The following is an 18,828-nucleotide window of genomic DNA, read 5'->3' as shown; positions in this document are numbered from 1 at the left end:
CTCTTAACCACAAGTGACAATAATGCACATCGGTATCCCTGACCTGCATATTAAATAGTATGAACTTTTGCACATCAGCAATATTTTTGCACACACTTCACAAAAAAGAACAGCATTCTTTTCCTTTGTAAAACTGTTGTTATTTCATATGTTGTATGTTGTAATATTTCTATTCTACAGGCCTATTTATGTTCTAGGCCTACTTTGCTTTATTGTTTATTCCCTGTTTAATATGTTTATCGTATGCACAAACACACCAAGGGAAATTCCTTCCAAGTGGTGCTAAATCTGATTCTTAAATTCATTAAGTATTTTTTCTTTCTTTAGAATGTTGTGTTTCTATTTTAAATTATTTGAACACTTCTTCCACCACTGATTACTTCTTTTTTTTTGTAAATCCATCTTTCTATCAATATTGCTACATTACGTTGAGAAACTTTACTGAAGCTGCAACTTCCCAACTACACTTTAAGAGACAGAGAACATTTGTTTGAATAATGTTAGAGCTTGGATGAAAGAAGCAAAACAGCGGGCCTTTCTGAATTAACAAATGAATTGGAAATACACATGGATGTATTTAGAGAACTACAGCCATGGATGTATCAATGTTGCTAGATATATTTCAAAAAAAGAAAAGAAAAAACATAAACAATCAGTGGTGGAAGAAGTGTTCACATAATTCAAAGTACAAAAGGCACAACACAACATATCACAACACAACACATCACAACACAACTCAACACAACACATCACAACATTTCACTTCCTAGAGAGAAAACCATTCCCTCCTCGGCTAAACGAATCAATCAGCTCCGTTGAGCTTGGGCCACTCAGAGCGGGAGAGCGCTTTAAGTCGGTCAGCCAATGGGAAAGCTCACAGGATTTAGGCTAGATGCGCCATTTTGCTGCGTCCACAGCCATCCGGCAAGATGGTCCCCTTGCTTTGTCTCCCCTGACCGGAGTTGTTTCTGTATTCTGAGGCTATACTTGTTTCCCCGCCATAGAAAATCTGCAAATTGTATTGAACAGGGTAACCTGTAACTAAAACTAAACGTCTCTGTCCGTCAAGAAATGACGACGATGAAAAGCAGGTAGGAACACTGATTAGCTTGTTTGTTAAGACAAGTCAATTCTGCAATGATTACTGTAACGGATAGCCGGGCCATAACTGCTTATTGCTAACGTTAGTTAGCAAGCTAGCTGAGTTATAGCTATCAGCTGCGCAGCCGGCATTGTTGAAATGTGTACACACGCAGATTCAGATGTGCATATGCGTTACACAGAACATTTGTCAACGTAATTCAAAATGTAAAAGCGCTTGTTTGTAAAAGTGTAATATTATTTTCACTTGGTTTGTATTGTAGTTAGCTAACGTTACAGTGCTACTTTTGGATGCTACTAGGTAGCTACTAGGTTAGCGCCCTGGTTCGTGCCATGGTGTCGTCAGAAGGAGGGAAGGCCTCCTGCGCGTGCATATTTCGGTGCATGCCCATGCATTGGACCTTTTATGCACTGCCGAGATTTCAACGTGCTAGGGCAACTTGGGGCAGTGAAAATAAGTAGTTTTGCATTAACGGTGACCGCTAAACCTGCTATTGTTAGCGAGCCTAAATTGGCATCCCAGATAGTTAGTAGTTCCGGTGTTGTCAAAACACAGAACGGCTGCGTTGAGACCGAAGCATCACAACCCTAACAATGCATGAGCGCACGCTGCTTGGTACGCGAGTGGGCTCCTTTTTCTGACAGTGATTTGGATACATATTAGGCCTGGTTGCTGCTGAAAGAAATGAGCAGAGATAGCTCAACACATCTCGTAGCGCTCTAATCAGCACATTATGATGATCAAAATACCGTAGACAGTTAAAGAAAATACACGTAAAATAATGTGGTAGCGCCCAGATTTATGAATGTGATCATCACACAAATGCTCCATTAGGTTAAACCTTAGCCCGATATTATATAATAATAATATTACTTATTTACTGTAGTCAGTAAAGTTGTTACCCCCCCATAGACTTACACCAACAGTCAACAATCGTCTGCAACCTTGCATGGAGAAAACCCCAATGTGTAACGATAATAGTAATTGTAGTTATCTTTCTTGAACACACACACATACATATAGATGACAAATGTTCACATATGTTTTTTCATTGCAATTGTCTTGCATAAGGACAACTAAACAATACTTAGTCCTAAGGAAATTTGAAAATATTAGTGAGAAGATGAAATTGGTGGATGTTTTGTAATAATTTAATTTACGGTTGCGGTTAGTTATTCTGGCCAGTTCAGTGCTTTCCTGTATTATGTATTTTTCCGGCTAAATATAGATACGCGATATATCTGGGTATTTTCTATAAAGTGGGCTTAAAGCCTATGTTGCAGGTTTAATTTTCTAATGAATTTGTGCAGTTTGCTTGTTGTTAATAAACATTTTAACTGTTTTCCATTGTATTTGATGGTGTTGGATATCACAAAACGGAATATAATAAAAAATGTAGGCACTATTTTAAAGCGGTTTGCAATGATTCTCCTTTCCCCCACAATGCATTGCATGACATCACATTGGGGAGAAAACAGAGCAGCCCCCCTTGTCTTTGCCACTGGTCTTGCCTTAGATGGCTTTCGGTCTTTTAATATTAACAGTCTATGGTCTTTACCGAGCCCAGGTGACTTTATTATGTTTAAATAATATTGGATGGAAAGTGAAACACAGCATAGACGGGGATGTTGTTCAGCTCGGAACTAACAACAGGATCCATGTCACTAGAAATGACAGTGATCCTGTCCATGTGAAGAAAATGTTGACGTTCACTCTGTGCTATTCAATGACAATGACAATAAAAATAATTGTATGCTGCTGCATTGCTAAATGACAGCAACTCACCAGAAGACTTCCCCTCTCGGAAATTTCTCATTTGCCCTCTCAGGTCCGGCAGGTTTGAAATTATAAGGCTGCTGGCCTTTCACTTCTTCCTCATCCAAGTCAGTCGCCATAGTTCTAGTACCAGGCTGAGGCTACTCTCCCCAACGTGATGTCATCGCCAAAATGAGTTAAAAACCCATGAATACCAAAAATTACAAAACCAAATTGCATTTAACACATTTTGGTGACAAGAGGTCTTGAATGCTTTTTGTAGCCAAAAATCAACAGTGGTTAGCCTGCAACACAGCCTAATGTTCAGTTGTCAAAGCAACATGTCAAGAGCATTTTTTATTTGTAGTAATAAAAAGAATAAAATGTGAAGACAGGGTTTCCTTCCCTGTTTGAAAAATATACAGCTGCAACAGCCTACATTAAATAAAAATGCCTTCTATGAGAAAGCTCCTTCAGTTGTTTTCAACAATAATAACTGATTAAAAGTATGAGAGTGCGAGTGATTGTGTGAGGGACTGAAGTGTATGATAGAAAATTTCTTTGATTATGAACTTGATTGTCACTGTACAATTCTCTCGTTTATCAGTGAAGTGTATGAACTATACAACAAACTAGATTCTCTACTCAGTGACGGCTAAATCATAGTGAACAGGTAAAGTGCGGGTTGAATTCACATTGGTAGGTCCCCTGCGTTATGTACGCCCCTGTGTATAAAAGGTCTGCATTGTTACTAGGGCTGCGCAAAATATCAATATCAATATTGTGAGAGGAGACTAGATAATCGTCTTAGATTTTGGATTTCATAATAGGGCGTAGGCTAAGTGTTGTCCTTTTCCTGTTTTTTTAGGCTGCAATATAGTAATGTAATTTCCTGAATTTATTATTTGCATTTATACACTCAATTATATATCAGCGGTACAGATATGAATTTTAGAGTTGCAAAGACTAATCGATTAGTTGTCAACTATTAATTTATCGGTTTGCCATTTTTATGATATTCTCTGATTCCAGATTCTTAAATGTGAATATTTTGTAGTTTCTTCACTCCTCTGTGACAGTAAACTGAATATCTTTGAGTTGTGGACAAAACAAGAATTTAGAGGATGTCATCTTGGGCATTGAAAATCACTGATTGCCCCTTTTTTTTCTTTAAACAATTTTCTGACATTTTATAGACCAAATATCTAATAAATGAATCAAAAAACTAGTTGATTGAATATTCGTCTCACTTGCTCTACTCATAGAACTAGCCAACCTTAATTTTGGTCATAACAGTAACTTATTGGTACGGTTCTTCTGTGTATTTTGCCTCTGCTCAGTTTAACAGTTACATTTTTCTAACATTGGTCTTAAATAATTAAATCTTTCTACGCCCATGTAACTACCTCTTATACTCATTGAAATACTTTTTTAAATTCCGTCGTGTTATGGTTCTTTCTTTTGATAGTTCAAATACAATTTGCTGTAGATTATTATTATTAATCCGTTGCTTTTATTCAATTTGACAACATTTATCCACTCTGCAAGTACTTTTGTGACTCTGCATCTTGTTGTACTTTAATGTTGTAATATATGTCTTAAATTTCATTCATGAAGGTCTTAAAAAGTCGTCAATTTGACTTGTTGAACCGTGCAACCCTGTGCAGGAGAGCTAGTGAGTGGGCCCGGGGTTGCGTGGAGATTGTGAGAGGAGAGATGCAAATACAGGCATGGCTTTACGGAAGGAATATCAATATAAACTGTGTTGTCTTATTCCATATCTTCTTTGAAAGTATTTTCATACACCTTTCTTTAAAACCTTTCTAATTCAGATGTAACATTGTACAGAATCTTAATATACCAGTATGTTCTTTGGCAAACACATCTTCATATGTCTTTCTAGGTAAAATGAGTCTGGCTTCTTCTGAATCACACCTAGACCAAATGTCAGAAAAAGCAGAGGAGGTAAGCGTGCAGCCTGTTCAACATGTGTTTTGACCTACGATACTGAAATTCTTCAATTGTCAAGCTATTCAAATGTTGTATTCTCGTCAGCCTGGTAGCTCAACAGAAACTATGAAGCCTTCCTCTTCTCGCAACAAAAGGTAAGGAGCAATTTTTTTAATGTGGCTGTTATTATTTTGTTTGCAGTTCCATGTTTTTAAAAGAGTTCTCACAGACACATCTTGAAATATTATAGCTATTTGCTAACTCATTTCAGGAAGCCCACCACTGTAGCTAAGCACACTGAACTGAATGAATCGGATGACTCAGTCGAGAGTGAAAATGAAGGTGCGACATCTGACAACCCTTCAGACAGTAACACATGCAGTTTATCTAAAGGTGTGAACTTTTTACTTCTTTGTCTTGATTAAGATATCATTGTTGCTGAATAGGATGCAGGCGTGGGACTTTATTTCTTTTTCCCCCCCCTCTGATTAGGCACTTTAGTGATGAGGCCATCTGCGAATGAAAATAAAGGCGCCATGAAGCTCAGAGTGGATTTTAAACAGAAACATACAGGTAACTTAAATGTATATTTTGGGTGTGTTAAAGGCTGGGTTGGTTAGGTTGAGAAGCTAGAGAGATTTAAAAGTAGCATCTCCTCTGGGCTCAGTCTGACCCCTCCCCCTGTCCTCGGGCTCCCCTACACAGACTCTGCTTCTGTTTCACGATAGAGGGAAGAAAGGACTGCATTTTCACTCATCAAAACTCCTTGATTTTACATACAACTACACAATTTTCATAGTTTTTTTTTTTATATTCCAGGGGGAATTAACTGTATAAAGTACCCTTATCAATTTTTCCTATAAACAATAAAAAATATCATCATAATCAAAAGTTTGGAAAGGGCTCCAGTGTAAATAGCAAACAGGTCTGGCTCTGCATGTGGCAGTATGATCAGCTGTGGCAAACTACTCCTGGCAGTAAATGTTGTTGAGAGAGAATATAGATAGACGCCCACAATGAACAACAGTACCGTTACCATTTCTCATGATGCAACTATTAAGTACCAATATCCTTGATAACTCATTGTGTATGGGATGCCCATCATAGAGAACCTCTCACTTTTGCATCAAGCTATAGGCCTAATGTTACTCACCAGTCAGACAGAGGGGAGACAATAGTTGTAGTCGCGCAGTGGGGCAAGGAGGCATTTCATTTGTTTTTAAGTGTGGGGGGGGGTTTCTCTCATTCTGCAGCTGGCTTGCTGTAACTCCGGTGGCACTGAGCTCTGGCTTGTTGCACAGGAGGGGTAGCACACGCATTGGGGCAAGGAGGCATTTAATTTGTTTCTAAACCAATCAACCCGAGCAGGCTGTTCAATTTGATTAGTTTTTACAGTATTACAGCTTACAAGATAATGGATCTTTTTCACTCCTTTTTTAGAGCCCATAAGATTTTTACAGCGGTCGCGGTGTAAAGACCATTTCAAAAAATAAATTGAATATATTAAAAGTGTGTATTATGTTTTTGATACCCTGAAAGTATAATTTAATGAGGGGAAAAAGTGAATAAATGAAAGTGACAATTATTGATTTCTTTTCTCTTTATCTCAGATGATACTCTGCAGAAGAAAGTAAGCTGCACTGCCTGTGGAAAACAAGTAAACCAGTTTCAGCGGAACTCTGTGTACGAACATCCGGCCCTCAAAGTACTTATTTGCAAGGTAGGAGAGTTCAATTATACATTTCACATTTTTATCATAGATGTTAAATGGAAGTTCATTGCTGATATATTTCAGTCTTTCTATTACTGATGTTTAATCACATTATTTCCTGTTCCTCAAGTCATGCTACAAGTATTACACAAGTGATGACATCAACAGAGACTCTGATGGGATGGATGAGCAGTGCAGGTAAAGCGTTTTACACAAGACCAACAAAACATTTATTTGTCAAACTAAAGTGAAGAAGATGTAAAATTAGGAATGCTAATTTACAGTATTTTTCTGACCGATAGCCGATCCTTATTAATTCATCATTAACCTTTAAACAACAAGCAGTCCCAGTTTACCCTTCCGGCACACTCACCCCCAATTTCCACCGGGTGTCAAAAGCGCTGCGGCTCCGCTCCGAAATGGCGGCGGAGGCACTAGGTTTCCGTTAAAGTTACTGTGTAATTTCACTGACTGCGGAACGACTGCATCCCAGCTCCCTCCCATCTCTGGCAATCCGCAGCCCTTTCGGAGCAGATACGTGGAGCTTCTATTTTTGCCGAACGCCGGAGAGCTCCGCAGCAATTCAGCACATGGCAGAACAAATAAGACATCTGCTGAACTTTGTATATAAAATAGATTGTGGTCACGGTGGATCTTATTTCAATGCACTACACCTTGAAAACACAGGGTTGTTTACCCTCTACTCCTCTGGATGTAAACCAACTGTTGGTTTTGTGGTTTTATTCTACATAAATTCAGGAGATCTTGTGAGTCATGTGACTTCATCTGTCAGTTATGGCCTACATCAAATCCGGACCTGGTGGGTATTGAGGGATGGCAGTGCACGGAGCCGACACGCAGTGGAGCCGATCCGCAGCTCTTTTGCAACCGGTGGCAATTGGGGGTCAAACGTGGGTGTGTGTGCTCGCTCGTGTGTGTGCTCGCCCTTATGCGTTCTTCTTCAGCTTTTAGCGGAAGACTAGAACACTAACGGCGTATACTGCCCCCGTCAGATCCGGTAGAATTGCGTCTCCCGGTACTTAAGGTACTGTAGAAAAGGGAGGACAGTCACGTTTTCTGAATGTTGGTACCAAAGCACTGGGTCTGGTAATATCACCACATAAAATTCTAACTAAAGCCAGTTTTTTGTGTTCACAGTTCACTTATCGGAATTCCTTTTTGAGAGCAACTTATAAATGAAAGATCGGAAAATTATTTTTATTTCTGGCCCTATTCTTTATTTCTTTCAAGTTGACAGTCAAGAAATACACCGGTGTTGTGCTGGCCGCTTCTCCCACGGTGCCCATGTTAACCATAGAGTGACCATCTGACTCCTGCTACTCTGTGCTGCAACGCGGCTGCTGTACGGAGTGGAGCAGAAACTTTCCCTAGGCTGCAGATCGTGATAGATCGTAGATTTTGGATAACCTAATATCGTGATATGACATAAGTGTTGTCTTTTACTGGTTTTAAAGGCTGCATTACAGTAAAGTGATGTACTTTTCTGACTGTTCTCTTTGCCTTTTTCCCACTTAGACATTATGTCCACATTACTGATCATTATTTATCTAAAAGCTAAGTGTGAAGATATTTTGTTAAAGTACCAATTGTCAACCCTAGAATATTGATACCAAAGTATTTAGTCAAGAATTTCATGATATCTGATTTTCTCCCTATCGCCCAGCCCTAGCAAGAAATGTATTTGTGTATGCCCGACCAGCTGACCACCACTGGTTACCGCGGCAAGCCTTTATCCAAGTGCTAATTATTTTGGAAACATTAATATGAGAGAGAAACACATTTGCTTTATGCCTTAAATCTCAGTTGCAACTTTCCTCCCCAGGTGGTGTGCTGAAGGGGGCAAGCTCATCTGCTGCGACTACTGCAACAACGCCTTTTGCAAGAAGTGCATCCTGCGCAACCTGGGCAGAAAGGAGCTATCAGTCATTACTGATGAAAACTCAAAGTGGCACTGCTATGTCTGCAGGTCAGAGCCCCTCCAGGATCTGGTCTCCAAATGCCACCGCATCATGGAAAAACAAGAACTCAAGCAACCAAAACCAGAAAAAAATGAGGAACGTGAAAGCAGGAGACACAAGAACAAAACGGTCAGAGAGCACAAAGCAGTTGTTAATGGGAAAGAACATACCGAAAGCTCAGGGACCATGACATTCTCTTACAAAAAACTGCAGGTACCCAAGGAACTTATAAAGAAAGCAAAAAAGCTTGTTGAAACAACAACTGGTCTGAACAATACATTCATCCAGTTCATCCAGCAGGCAGCCGAGAAGCAGGAAGATAAATCTATCAGGTACCGGCATTTAAAAGCCTTCAAGGCTGTGCTTGCTGATTTGAAAAAAGCCCACAGTGCTTTGGAGGAGGCTTTGGGACCTGAATTTAAAAACATGGAGTTGCAGAATGGTAACGAAGGGCAACATATTGTGAGAAAGAGCATACACATTGTAGCCCCTGAAGAAAACGACCACATGGATAATGTGGCGGATGCCGACGCAGAAGTGGATATTGGCGCAGAACAGGATGCTAATATCACAGAGGAGGCTGATGTAGAGGAGGAGGCTGACGTAGAGGAAGAGGCTGGCATAGAGGAGGAGGAGGAGGAAGAGGCTGGCATAGAGGAGGAGGAAGTGGCTGGCGTAGAGGAGGAGGAGGAAGAGGCTGGCGTAGAAGAGGGGGAGGAAGAAGCTGGCATAGAGGAGGCTGGCGTAGAAGAGGGGGAGGAAGAGGCTGGCATAGAGGAGGAAGAGGCTGGCGTGGAGGAGGAAGAGGAGGAGGCTGACGCGGAGGAAGAGGCTGACGCAGCAGACGAGTTCGACAAGGAGCAGCTTAATGAGCAGGAGGTGAACAATGATCAAGTGTCAGTTGCGACTGAAATGAAAGACATCCAAACAAAAACTGATTCAACCAAAAAGACAATCAAAACGGAAGAATGTGATGATGGGCTTGCGTCAGCTGGTGAAATGTCCCTAGATCAAGACATTATGTCTGTGCCGCCTTCGGTTCCGGAAGAACTTTTTCAGATGGTGGAGAGTCTTGCGGGTTCCACCATGCTTTCACAGACTGACACCGATTTGGTTACAGGTGCTGATACAAAGTCAAATGGAAACTCAACAGCCTCTCAACCCACCCGGCCCAAGGTGAAGAACCTCATTGTCAAACTGACTCCTGTACCAGTTGTGACAACGCGTGGGTCCAGATCCTCCAGATCCAAAAACAAAGAAAAAGATGGGGAGATGCAAAAAAATAGTGAAGAAAAATGTGAGAAGGGGAAAGACGATGCTTCTGATGCAGTAGAAGGGACAGACAGCCCACCACCAAGCCGTCGTTCTAGTAGACTGAAGACCACTCCCTTGAGAAAGCAGGCTGAGAAAAAGGGCAAGGAAGAATCCTCAGAGTCTGAGGAAGATAAGGTCAAGGCCAAATCTTCCAAGAAGTCCAGTTATGCCAATAAAGAGGAAGCGGAGAAGGCCAAGGATTTAGAGAAAAAGACTGTAGATTCTGACTCAGACGAAGTTCCAAACATACTGCTGGAGAAAGCTGCAGCAGGCCACAGCACAGATGAGGAACAGGGGACCACAAGTGCTAAAAAGTGTTTATTCAAACTAAACAACACATCCACAAAAGAGACAGACAAAGTGTCCAAACGCAAAAGGAAATCTGAAAGCTCTGATTCAGACTTGGACAACAGAAGTAAAAAGACGTCCAAGAAGAATAAGAAGAAGAAGAAACAGAATGGCTCAGACTCCACTAACTCTGACTCTGACCAGGAGAAGGAGACAAAGAGTAAAGCGGCCACAGCAAAGAGGAGATCTAGCCGTGTGAAGAAACAAGATGAATCAAAAGAGGAAGACAGAAACTCACCTGAAAGAAAAGCAACCAGGGGAAGAAGGTCTTATGAAAATAAGCGCAAGGGAAGGAGCCCCAAAGCTGCCTCCAAGCTGCAGTCATCCTCCAGTGAGGATGAGGAGGAGCAGCCGGCTGAAGGTGACTCTGGAGAGGACAGCGACGAACAAAAGATCAAACCCATTGTGGATGATAATGTGGTCGGTGGAAGTGGACCTTTCCATCAATCCTCAGGTAATTTGGTCTAGAAGAGAAGTGTGTTCAGTTGTGCTCAGATCAGTTTCCATGAGTTATAAGAAAAGGCTCAACATTTTGGGAACAAAGTTTAATTGCTTTCTTGCTGAGTTATATTGGAAGATTGATACCACTCATGTTATTTAAAATATAAAGATGTAGCTGAACCCAGCAGGTGCTTAGCTTAGCATACAGCTAGCCTGGCTTTGTCCAAAGATAACAAAATATGGCTACCAGCACCTCTAAATTTCACTAATGAATTGAGGTGGGGAAAAAAATGATACAGTATAGTATGGCAAAATGTTTTGTGGAAATATTGTATCGATACACGGATGCCAAGTATCATTCTTTTATTATATATGTGTTGGTCTTGTGTTTGTCTGTCTGACAATCCCATTTTGCTGCAATAAAATTGAAGTGAGAATGACAATAGAGAAATGTATCTTTTTAGATAAAACCGATGTTCACAAAGTTCCCTTTTGGGGACATAATTTGAAATTGGGAAAAAATTTAAGTGGGAAAAAAATGCAATATATCGCATAATATTGCAATATGTTAAAAATTGTAATAATATTTTATCGTGACATAAGTATTGTAATGATATTGTATAGTGAGACTTCTGGTGATTTTCATCCCCATAATGAACATAATTCATTTGCAGAAGTTGAAAAAAAAAAACAGATGTATAAAAAGTCAATTTCCAGAGTCTTGCCAGGCAACTCTACAAATTCACATATTTTGCAAAATGTCAAATTATTCCTAAGGATATACGTGCTCTTAACAGTGTGTGTTATTTTGTTGTGTAGGTGATGAAGAAGGCGATAAAGAAAAAGTCTCTCAGGTTTTTGAAGATGATGACGATGATGATCCTGAAAACAGGTACAAAACAACAAAAGATAAAGACAACTATTAAGAGTTATGTCTACAGTATTCAAAAAACAAGAAATGTTCACTGTTTTTAGAGTAAATGTTAGGATTTGAGTTGTCTATCAGATAGAGCTGTTTAGCTCAATATATTAGCTTACCTCTGATGGCACACTGCAATACTCGACTCACCAAGCCCAGTGCAAAGGCTCACAGCCGGGTCCTTACGGAAGCGTGCTGTGCTGTCATTTAAATACTTCAGAGCCTCAGAACCTGTCCTCTGGGAAGCTTTTCTCTCTGGTTTATCTTTGTAAGTCTGTGTTTTTGCTGATAGCAATGCCATAGTGTCATGGAATTTCTATAGACATCCCTGTGTTTCCATCCGTAATTCATTTACAAGATCCAAGGAGAAATTTATATTACATTCCTCTAATATTCCAGTTTTAAATTGCTGTGTAGTAATTGTACATTTAAGAAAAGCGCTTTTCCTTCTTGTTATTAAATATACCAGTTTATATTAAGTTTTCATCAAGGATAATCAATTATATGCTTATAACTGACTATTTGTAATACGACTGTTTCACAATTTTTTTTTGTGTGATTCTGTAGAAGCTCATTTTTATTATGCATATTGTCATTCTGTTTGTGTCTCTTTATTAACTGTTTTTCTGAAGGATTGCAAAGAAAATGCTTCTTGCCCAAATAAAATCCAACTACTCTTCTGGAGCAGAGAGCTCCTCTGAAAATGAAGGAGCAGATAAGGACGCAAAGTCCTCCAAGAAAGTTAAAAAAGAGGAGGATGAAGAAGAGGAAGAAGACAACGAACAACAAGGTAGCATACATATACCTAGTCACCTTCAAATAAGCCTCTTTTATTGTCCATCATCTCAAACTAGATGTTTCTCTCTTTGAAGACAATGATTCAGAAGACTCTAGCTCTGATGTTGAAGTGAAGAAACGTGGCAGACGCCACAAATTGCTTCGTCATAAACTCTCGCTGAGTGAGGGTGAATCAGGAGAGGAGCAAGCTGCCAGTAAAGAGAAGAAGAACAAGAAGAAAGGTTAATTTACAATGTTTTCATTTGTGTGTGTGTGTGTGTGATGAACAATATGAGTGCAAATATTCTAAACAGAATTCTAAAGCGGGCAAATGACTTTTGTTTCTGTCTCAGTGGACAGCGACGACTCTTCAGACTCAGACTCAGAATTTGAGAAGTCCGAGTCCAGTGAAGAGTCGGGGATAAGCGAGGAGCTTAGTGAATCAGAGAACGAGGGAAAGCGCCGAAAGACGAGGTGAGAAGAGAGAACTTAAACCAATCAATCAATAGTAATGTATTCCTGCCACTGTAACTGTATCGATCGCCTATTGCGCTTGCTTTGATGGGATCCTCTTTTGTGTCTGAAGATCTGCAAAGAAGAAGGACCAGGAGAAACCGAGAAGTTACAAGCAGAAGAAGAAGCGGCGCAGGATCAAAGTGCAGGATTCCTCTTCCAGCAATGAGAAGGTGTTTAAAATGCGGAGCACTTGGTCGTAGTCTTGACCTGTTTATTTTTCTATTGCAGGTTTTGCCAGGCAAAGGAGATGGACCCACATTTTACTAGTCAAGTCACGCATGAAATATAAAAAGTTATTTGAAGTTACCCCTGGAGCGTGTTGTGAGGATTGTTGAGGGCACAAATTAATCATAGGGTTGCTCGGCTACTGATCACAGGCAGTGAATTTATTTCCTAAGGGCTGAAGATGAGAGGGCTGAACTTAATGTTTATTTTCACAGAGTGGAGAAGATGAAGATGACCCAGATGGAGAAGAACGCAAACAACGCAAAAAGATCCGCAAAATTCTGAAGGACGACAAGCTGCGGACAGAGACGAGAGATGCTCTAAAAGAAGAAGAGGAGAGGAGGAAACGTATAGCTGAGAGAGAGGCACTCAGGCAGAAACTTCGTGAGGTAAAAATGGAATGTTCTGCTGTTAATCTAAAGCCCTGAGCTGTTAAATTCCCAACTACAGGGTTGGTTAGTCTCCCTGATAATACTGCGTGCAAGTTAAAATGTTCAAGACCTCATTCAATGCTGAGATACAATTTTGAGGATTTTCCCCAGTTGTAAGAGGAGGTAAGGACTGGCTGAGCAGCGCTGGATGGTATCAAAGCAAATAAGTGGATGACACTTAAGTACTGTGAGCTAGGCAGACTGATAACAGTCCAGCTCGCTGCTCATCGCTCACACTGTTACATCAAACAGTTGCAGTCTACTTTGCTGAAAAGTAATTAAACTCCAAAATGTGCTCATCAAAGTGGGAGAAACAGAAAGAGTGGCATAAGCCTGATTAGATACCGCTGTCTGAATGACAGCCCTAGATAAGCTTGGTATTGCTGTAAACAACATAATTAATCTGTACCTATTTATGTGTTTGCCAGTAGTTGGGGATAACATATTTGGATTAATTTTGTAAAATAGAAGACCATCCATTAGGCGCTTACCCACTGCTAGTACCAGCTATACTTGGCTAGGGTCAACTCGGCCATGGTGCCCCGTCCTGCTTTTTCCATTGCAGATTTAGTACCGCCTCATGCGTGAGGCAAGCGTGGCCAGTTGCCTCTGCAGGAAACTGCCGTCACCTAACACACACACACACACACACACACACACACACACACAGAACAATCGAAGGTGTGTGTGTTGTTTTTGATTCTTGCTATGCGGCAAATGGTGTTTCAGAAGAAGTCGGAGGCAGTAAAAAAAATAAAAAATACCGCTGGCTAAACCATTTAAACACAGCGGGTTGGTTCAGGACACCCCTGTCAGTCACTAGCAGTGGTAATTCTCTCCCACTGATCAATAGTTTTGCAGGTTCTGCAGGTTTTCTCGTCACCTTTTGCTGACAAGGTTCTAAGCTTCTCGCTTAGAACCTTGACGGAAGTGATACTAAAAAAAAAAGTACCCATCGGTAGGTACCGTGAACTTTTTAAATAATAGTCGAGCAGGTAGCATGTAATTGTAAAAACGCCATTAGTCTCATTAGGGTTTCTTTATTTTAAATCCAAATGTTTGAGTCATAGACCAGACAGGTAAAAAGTCAGTTTACTGTGACAGTCGAGCTATACAACATTAAACATGTGGGTTTGACAGCGGTAAATGGTGCTGTTTTATTTTGTTGAAATTGCAATAATAATTATACCTACATGTTCATACCACAATAAATGGTTGTCGGAAACCATGCATTTGAAGTAGAATTTCATTGAAATACTGTGTCCTGTTTTGCTGTTTTTGTGTGTATTAGGGGTACTAGTAGTGCTACTAGTAGTGCTATTATAGTACTAGCTTGCTTGCACTAAATACACTGTCACTTAACATACCTGTAGTTGTCCTTTACGATTACATCGTAACGATTACATTAAAATGTTACCAATTGAAAACAAAGCCTGCTTTCATGTTCATTAGGAGAGTTTAACTAATACAGTAGAGCTTGCACTTGTATAGATAGTAGATGGAATGAAATTGACACACTTGCAGAATTAGTTATGTTTAAAAAAAAAAGTATATTCCCAGGATATGGAAAACTATGTTTCTAAAAAGTTGTAAAAAAAAAACAATCTCTTTACATAATATCCAATTGCCTTTTTTATTTTTTTGTGTATGTTGTTCATATGTTTGTGTGACTCCTCTATATCTCTGATCTTTCTTTAGACGATTGTAGTGGAGGAGTCTTCCCAGATGAACTGTCCCATCACCACCAAGCTGGTGCTAGATGAGGATGAAGAGACCAAGGAGCCGCTGGTGCAGGTGCACAGGAACCTTGTCACAAAGCTCAAACCTCACCAGGTTGACGGTATGGCCAAAGTGAAATTGGTCTCAAAACGATCAACGTGGCTCAACTTCAAAATTAGCCAACATAAACCTGCATGTGAAACACTGAGATACTATGAGCTGATCTTGGCCCCTCTGTTTTTGTTATTTGTTTCAGGGGTGCAGTTCATGTGGGACTGTTGCTGTGAATCTGTGAAGAAGATGGAGAAGTCTTCTGGCTCCGGCTGCATCCTCGCCCACTGTATGGGTCTGGGGAAAACTTTGCAGGTATACAAAAGAGAGCAGCATTCCTGTCTGGTGTGACAATTACACTAAATCTGTGCAATTCAGGAAAAAGGAAAACATGAATCGTACGATTTTTTGAAGTGGTGTTTATGAGGTTTTTATCCATAGTCAGTGTATTCCCTACAGTAGATGGCGGTCGGCATGCCCCCAGTCAGGACGGCCGACGTGAAAGCTAAGCAATGTACTTCTGAGGACGGGGGTAGCAGCAAAGTTAATTGTGTGACTTTGGTGAATCTGAGCTAACCCTTTAAAACACTAAGACAGTAACAAACTGATTGAGGCAGCGGTAGATCAACGACTCAGCGAGGCAAAATTACTGTTTTTGTCAAAAGAAGTCTTGTGGCTTTGAATTGAGCATAGATGGATTTAACAGCTTCAGTTCCCTGTTTTAAAAGGGCTATCTGATGGCAAGATAAAGGGATGAACATATTCTAAATATAGCTTATACTTAAGCTGATAATTATTTTTAGGTGGTCCTTTTTGTAGGTGGCTAAAAAAAACGTTTCGCTGTTTCCCCATTCTCAGCAGCACATTGCTTAGCTTCCATGTCAGTAGCCTACTCCTGCCTGCTTCTCCAAATTGGGGACTGGCTAACTGCCATCTAATGTGGGTAATACACTGACTTGATAATTAACCTACATCAAATATCACACATGCCATTATTGTACAAACTGTTGCAATCTAAGCCTCGTACAACATATTTTAGGTGTTGCAAACCTCTGCATTAAAGAACTGAGAATTTTATATAAAAAAATCTTGAGCCTGTTAAACTGAGTTAATCAGTGTCTGCAGACCTGTGTTGTCGTACTGTTAGCCATGTTAAACTGTTCTGTTTTTGCCCTGTAGGTGGTGACATTACTTCACACTTTGCTACTTTGTGAGAAGCTCAATTTCTCCACAGCACTGGTGGTTTGTCCACTGAACACAGTCCTTAATTGGCTCAACGAGTTTGAGAAGTGGCAAGCAGGAATGAAGGATGATGAGAGTTTAGAGGTAGGGAAGTTGCTTTTCACCTCTTTCACACAAATGACCAGGGTCGGACCAGGGCTATCTGACCAATGTTCAACCCTTTGCCCTTTTGGCAATTCAAACCGAGCCAGTCACAAAGGATGAATCCCTGATCTTGACAATTCAGATACAGCCTGGATCACAACCTGAAAGCGATGCATTCCAAACTACCTTATGTGTTGCAAATGGCCTGATCATATTCAGTTAACATCTAATGTCGTTGCTTACTCCAGTCCACATGTACACCATCATAACTAATGGAGACAGATGCTCTGTTCCCTTGCTCTGCATTTCATTCAGTGCAGGTGCATCAGTAAACAATGATACAGACTACTCTAGTATTGACTGACCATTTTAAGACAAGGGAAGGACATTTAGTTCAATATAAGTAAAAGTAAAGCTAGTCTTTGGTGTCAGCTTCTTGTCTCATTTTAAAAAAGACAACTAAAGACAGGAAGATTGGCGCGAGCCAGCAGCCTCACTGAGCTGCAGACGTGTGTGTGTGTGGCTCTCTCAGTGACAGAATTAAATAACACTTATTTTAATATGTTTACAATTACTGCTGGGCTCTGCAAAAGTTGACATGGAGACAACTTTGGAGAACAGGCAGAGCGTTGACCATCCACCCTTTTAAACTGTCAGTGGAGTTTGCTCATTCCGCTGTTCTCATGTGGAATTAATTGAACTGCTCCACTCTTCTGTTGCTGAAGCTGCCTGTGAAAACCCAGCGTTAAGCACAGTGAGACAAAATCTATGTTGTATGTTTGTTTTTGTTTTTTATAAAGTGTGCGCCGATCTGAAAACTACTGTGACCCCCCTCCATAAATACATAGTTTGTCCCATTCCCATTTGGGAAACCCAAGTTAACCCTGGTTAAAACCTGGTTGAGCCATCGGCGTGAAAGGGGTATTTGTTACTTTTCCTAGTTTCTAACAGCTGTGCCTTTGTTTGGGTTGTTATGTGCTTTTATCACACCCCATTTGTTTTTATAATTTTTCATTTTATTTATTTTTTTCGATGTCTATCTTGTGTTTACCAGGTATCTGAGCTGGCTACAGTTAAGAGGCCACAGGATAGGGCATACGCCCTCCAGCGATGGCAGGATACAGGTGGAGTAATCATCATCGGTTATGAAATGTACCGCAACCTGACGCAGGGCAGGAACATCAAGAGCAAGAAGCTCAAAGAAACCTTTCAGAAGACACTGGTAGATCCAGGTACAGTTTTATATACAACATTTGTGTTGAAACTACATGTTAAAGTATACATACATTTAAAACATCTCCCTTATGCACAAATGCTTTTTAATGAGTATGATAAGGAAACAAATGTAAATAAAATACAATTAGATGTTTAAGATATTTTGCTCATAATGTGCGGCCTTAAAGGTGCAATGTGTAATACTTACTGCTAGTGTTTAAAATAGTTACTATAGTACAAATACTGGCGAGAGTTGTCTCCCCTGCCCTCTTGCCCCAGACTCAAAGTTCACGGTGGTTGCCAGGCTGAGATCGCAGCATCCACAACAATGTTGCTAGACGCTTATCTCGCATTGGAAATTACTTCAACGCACAGCGGAGTAGCTACCGTTAGATGTTGGCTATGTTGACAGTCATAAAAGCTTGTTCTCATGCAGAGCTCTGTATATAACTGATGCACACACTTTTTGGGCTTAGATTTACAGTAGGAACCACTAAAAACACAACAGCCCCACACCATCCGACGGAAAGGCTTACTTCCTCGGCTTAGAATTAGCTACAGTAGGAACTGTTAAAAATAACACTACCTTGCCGTCTTCTCCACTCAACTGAACACACTGTATTGGCTTTTACTGCCCCCTCTCTTGGTTAAATAACTAATTGTTGTCTGCTATGGCCACTGAACAAGCTACACGTTGTAAACAACTGTGGCCTGCTTGTGGCATTAATATTGTAATTTTATCAAATTGGTATCAAAGAAGCATTGTTTAGGAACTGTTATTGAAGTCCAGGTGTTGGTATCTAAAATTTTTGATTGCTATTCAGCCCTACTTCCACCTGTAATGAGCTTATTGTTTACTTTTTTCTTTAACCAGGTCCAGACTTGGTGATCTGTGATGAAGGACACATCCTAAAGAATGAGGCATCTGCTGTGTCCAAAGCAATGAATTCTATCAGGACGAGGAGGAGGGTTGTGCTGACAGGAACACCTCTACAAAACAACCTTGTTGAATGTGAGACTGCCTGGCTATATAGAGGATGTCAATCCAA

General features: G+C 40.4%; 1 protein-coding gene across 8 annotated transcripts in view; it reads left to right on the top strand.

The window, feature by feature from the left end:
* Window positions 1–844: 844 nt before the first annotated feature.
* atrx (ATRX chromatin remodeler) overlaps window positions 845–18,828 on the top strand; it is a 38,572-nt gene continuing 20,588 nt past the window's right edge. The window contains exons 1-21 of one of the 8 annotated variants that reach the window (XM_034883555.1): window positions 845–1,091; window positions 4,761–4,822; window positions 4,913–4,962; window positions 5,079–5,200; window positions 5,300–5,380; window positions 6,418–6,527; window positions 6,649–6,716; window positions 8,362–9,105; window positions 9,229–9,247; window positions 9,305–10,613; window positions 11,420–11,492; window positions 12,152–12,309; window positions 12,392–12,538; window positions 12,650–12,770; window positions 12,883–12,982; window positions 13,253–13,426; window positions 15,167–15,308; window positions 15,444–15,553; window positions 16,418–16,564; window positions 17,619–17,796; window positions 18,654–18,791. In XM_034883555.1, the coding sequence (XP_034739446.1) occupies window positions 4,766–4,822; window positions 4,913–4,962; window positions 5,079–5,200; window positions 5,300–5,380; window positions 6,418–6,527; window positions 6,649–6,716; window positions 8,362–9,105; window positions 9,229–9,247; window positions 9,305–10,613; window positions 11,420–11,492; window positions 12,152–12,309; window positions 12,392–12,538; window positions 12,650–12,770; window positions 12,883–12,982; window positions 13,253–13,426; window positions 15,167–15,308; window positions 15,444–15,553; window positions 16,418–16,564; window positions 17,619–17,796; window positions 18,654–18,791 (4,048 nt within the window). In that variant the 5' untranslated portion in view covers window positions 845–1,091; window positions 4,761–4,765. The other 7 variants (XM_034883556.1, XM_034883553.1, XM_034883559.1 and 4 more) reach the window with 7 other exon arrangements.

The sequence above is a fragment of the Etheostoma cragini genome, chromosome 10 (assembly GCF_013103735.1).
Source record: "Etheostoma cragini isolate CJK2018 chromosome 10, CSU_Ecrag_1.0, whole genome shotgun sequence".
In the NCBI taxonomy this organism is placed as follows: Eukaryota; Metazoa; Chordata; class Actinopteri; order Perciformes; family Percidae; genus Etheostoma; species Etheostoma cragini.
The sequence above is the reverse complement of the archived record's forward strand: the minus strand, read 5'-3'. Positions and strand labels throughout refer to the sequence as shown.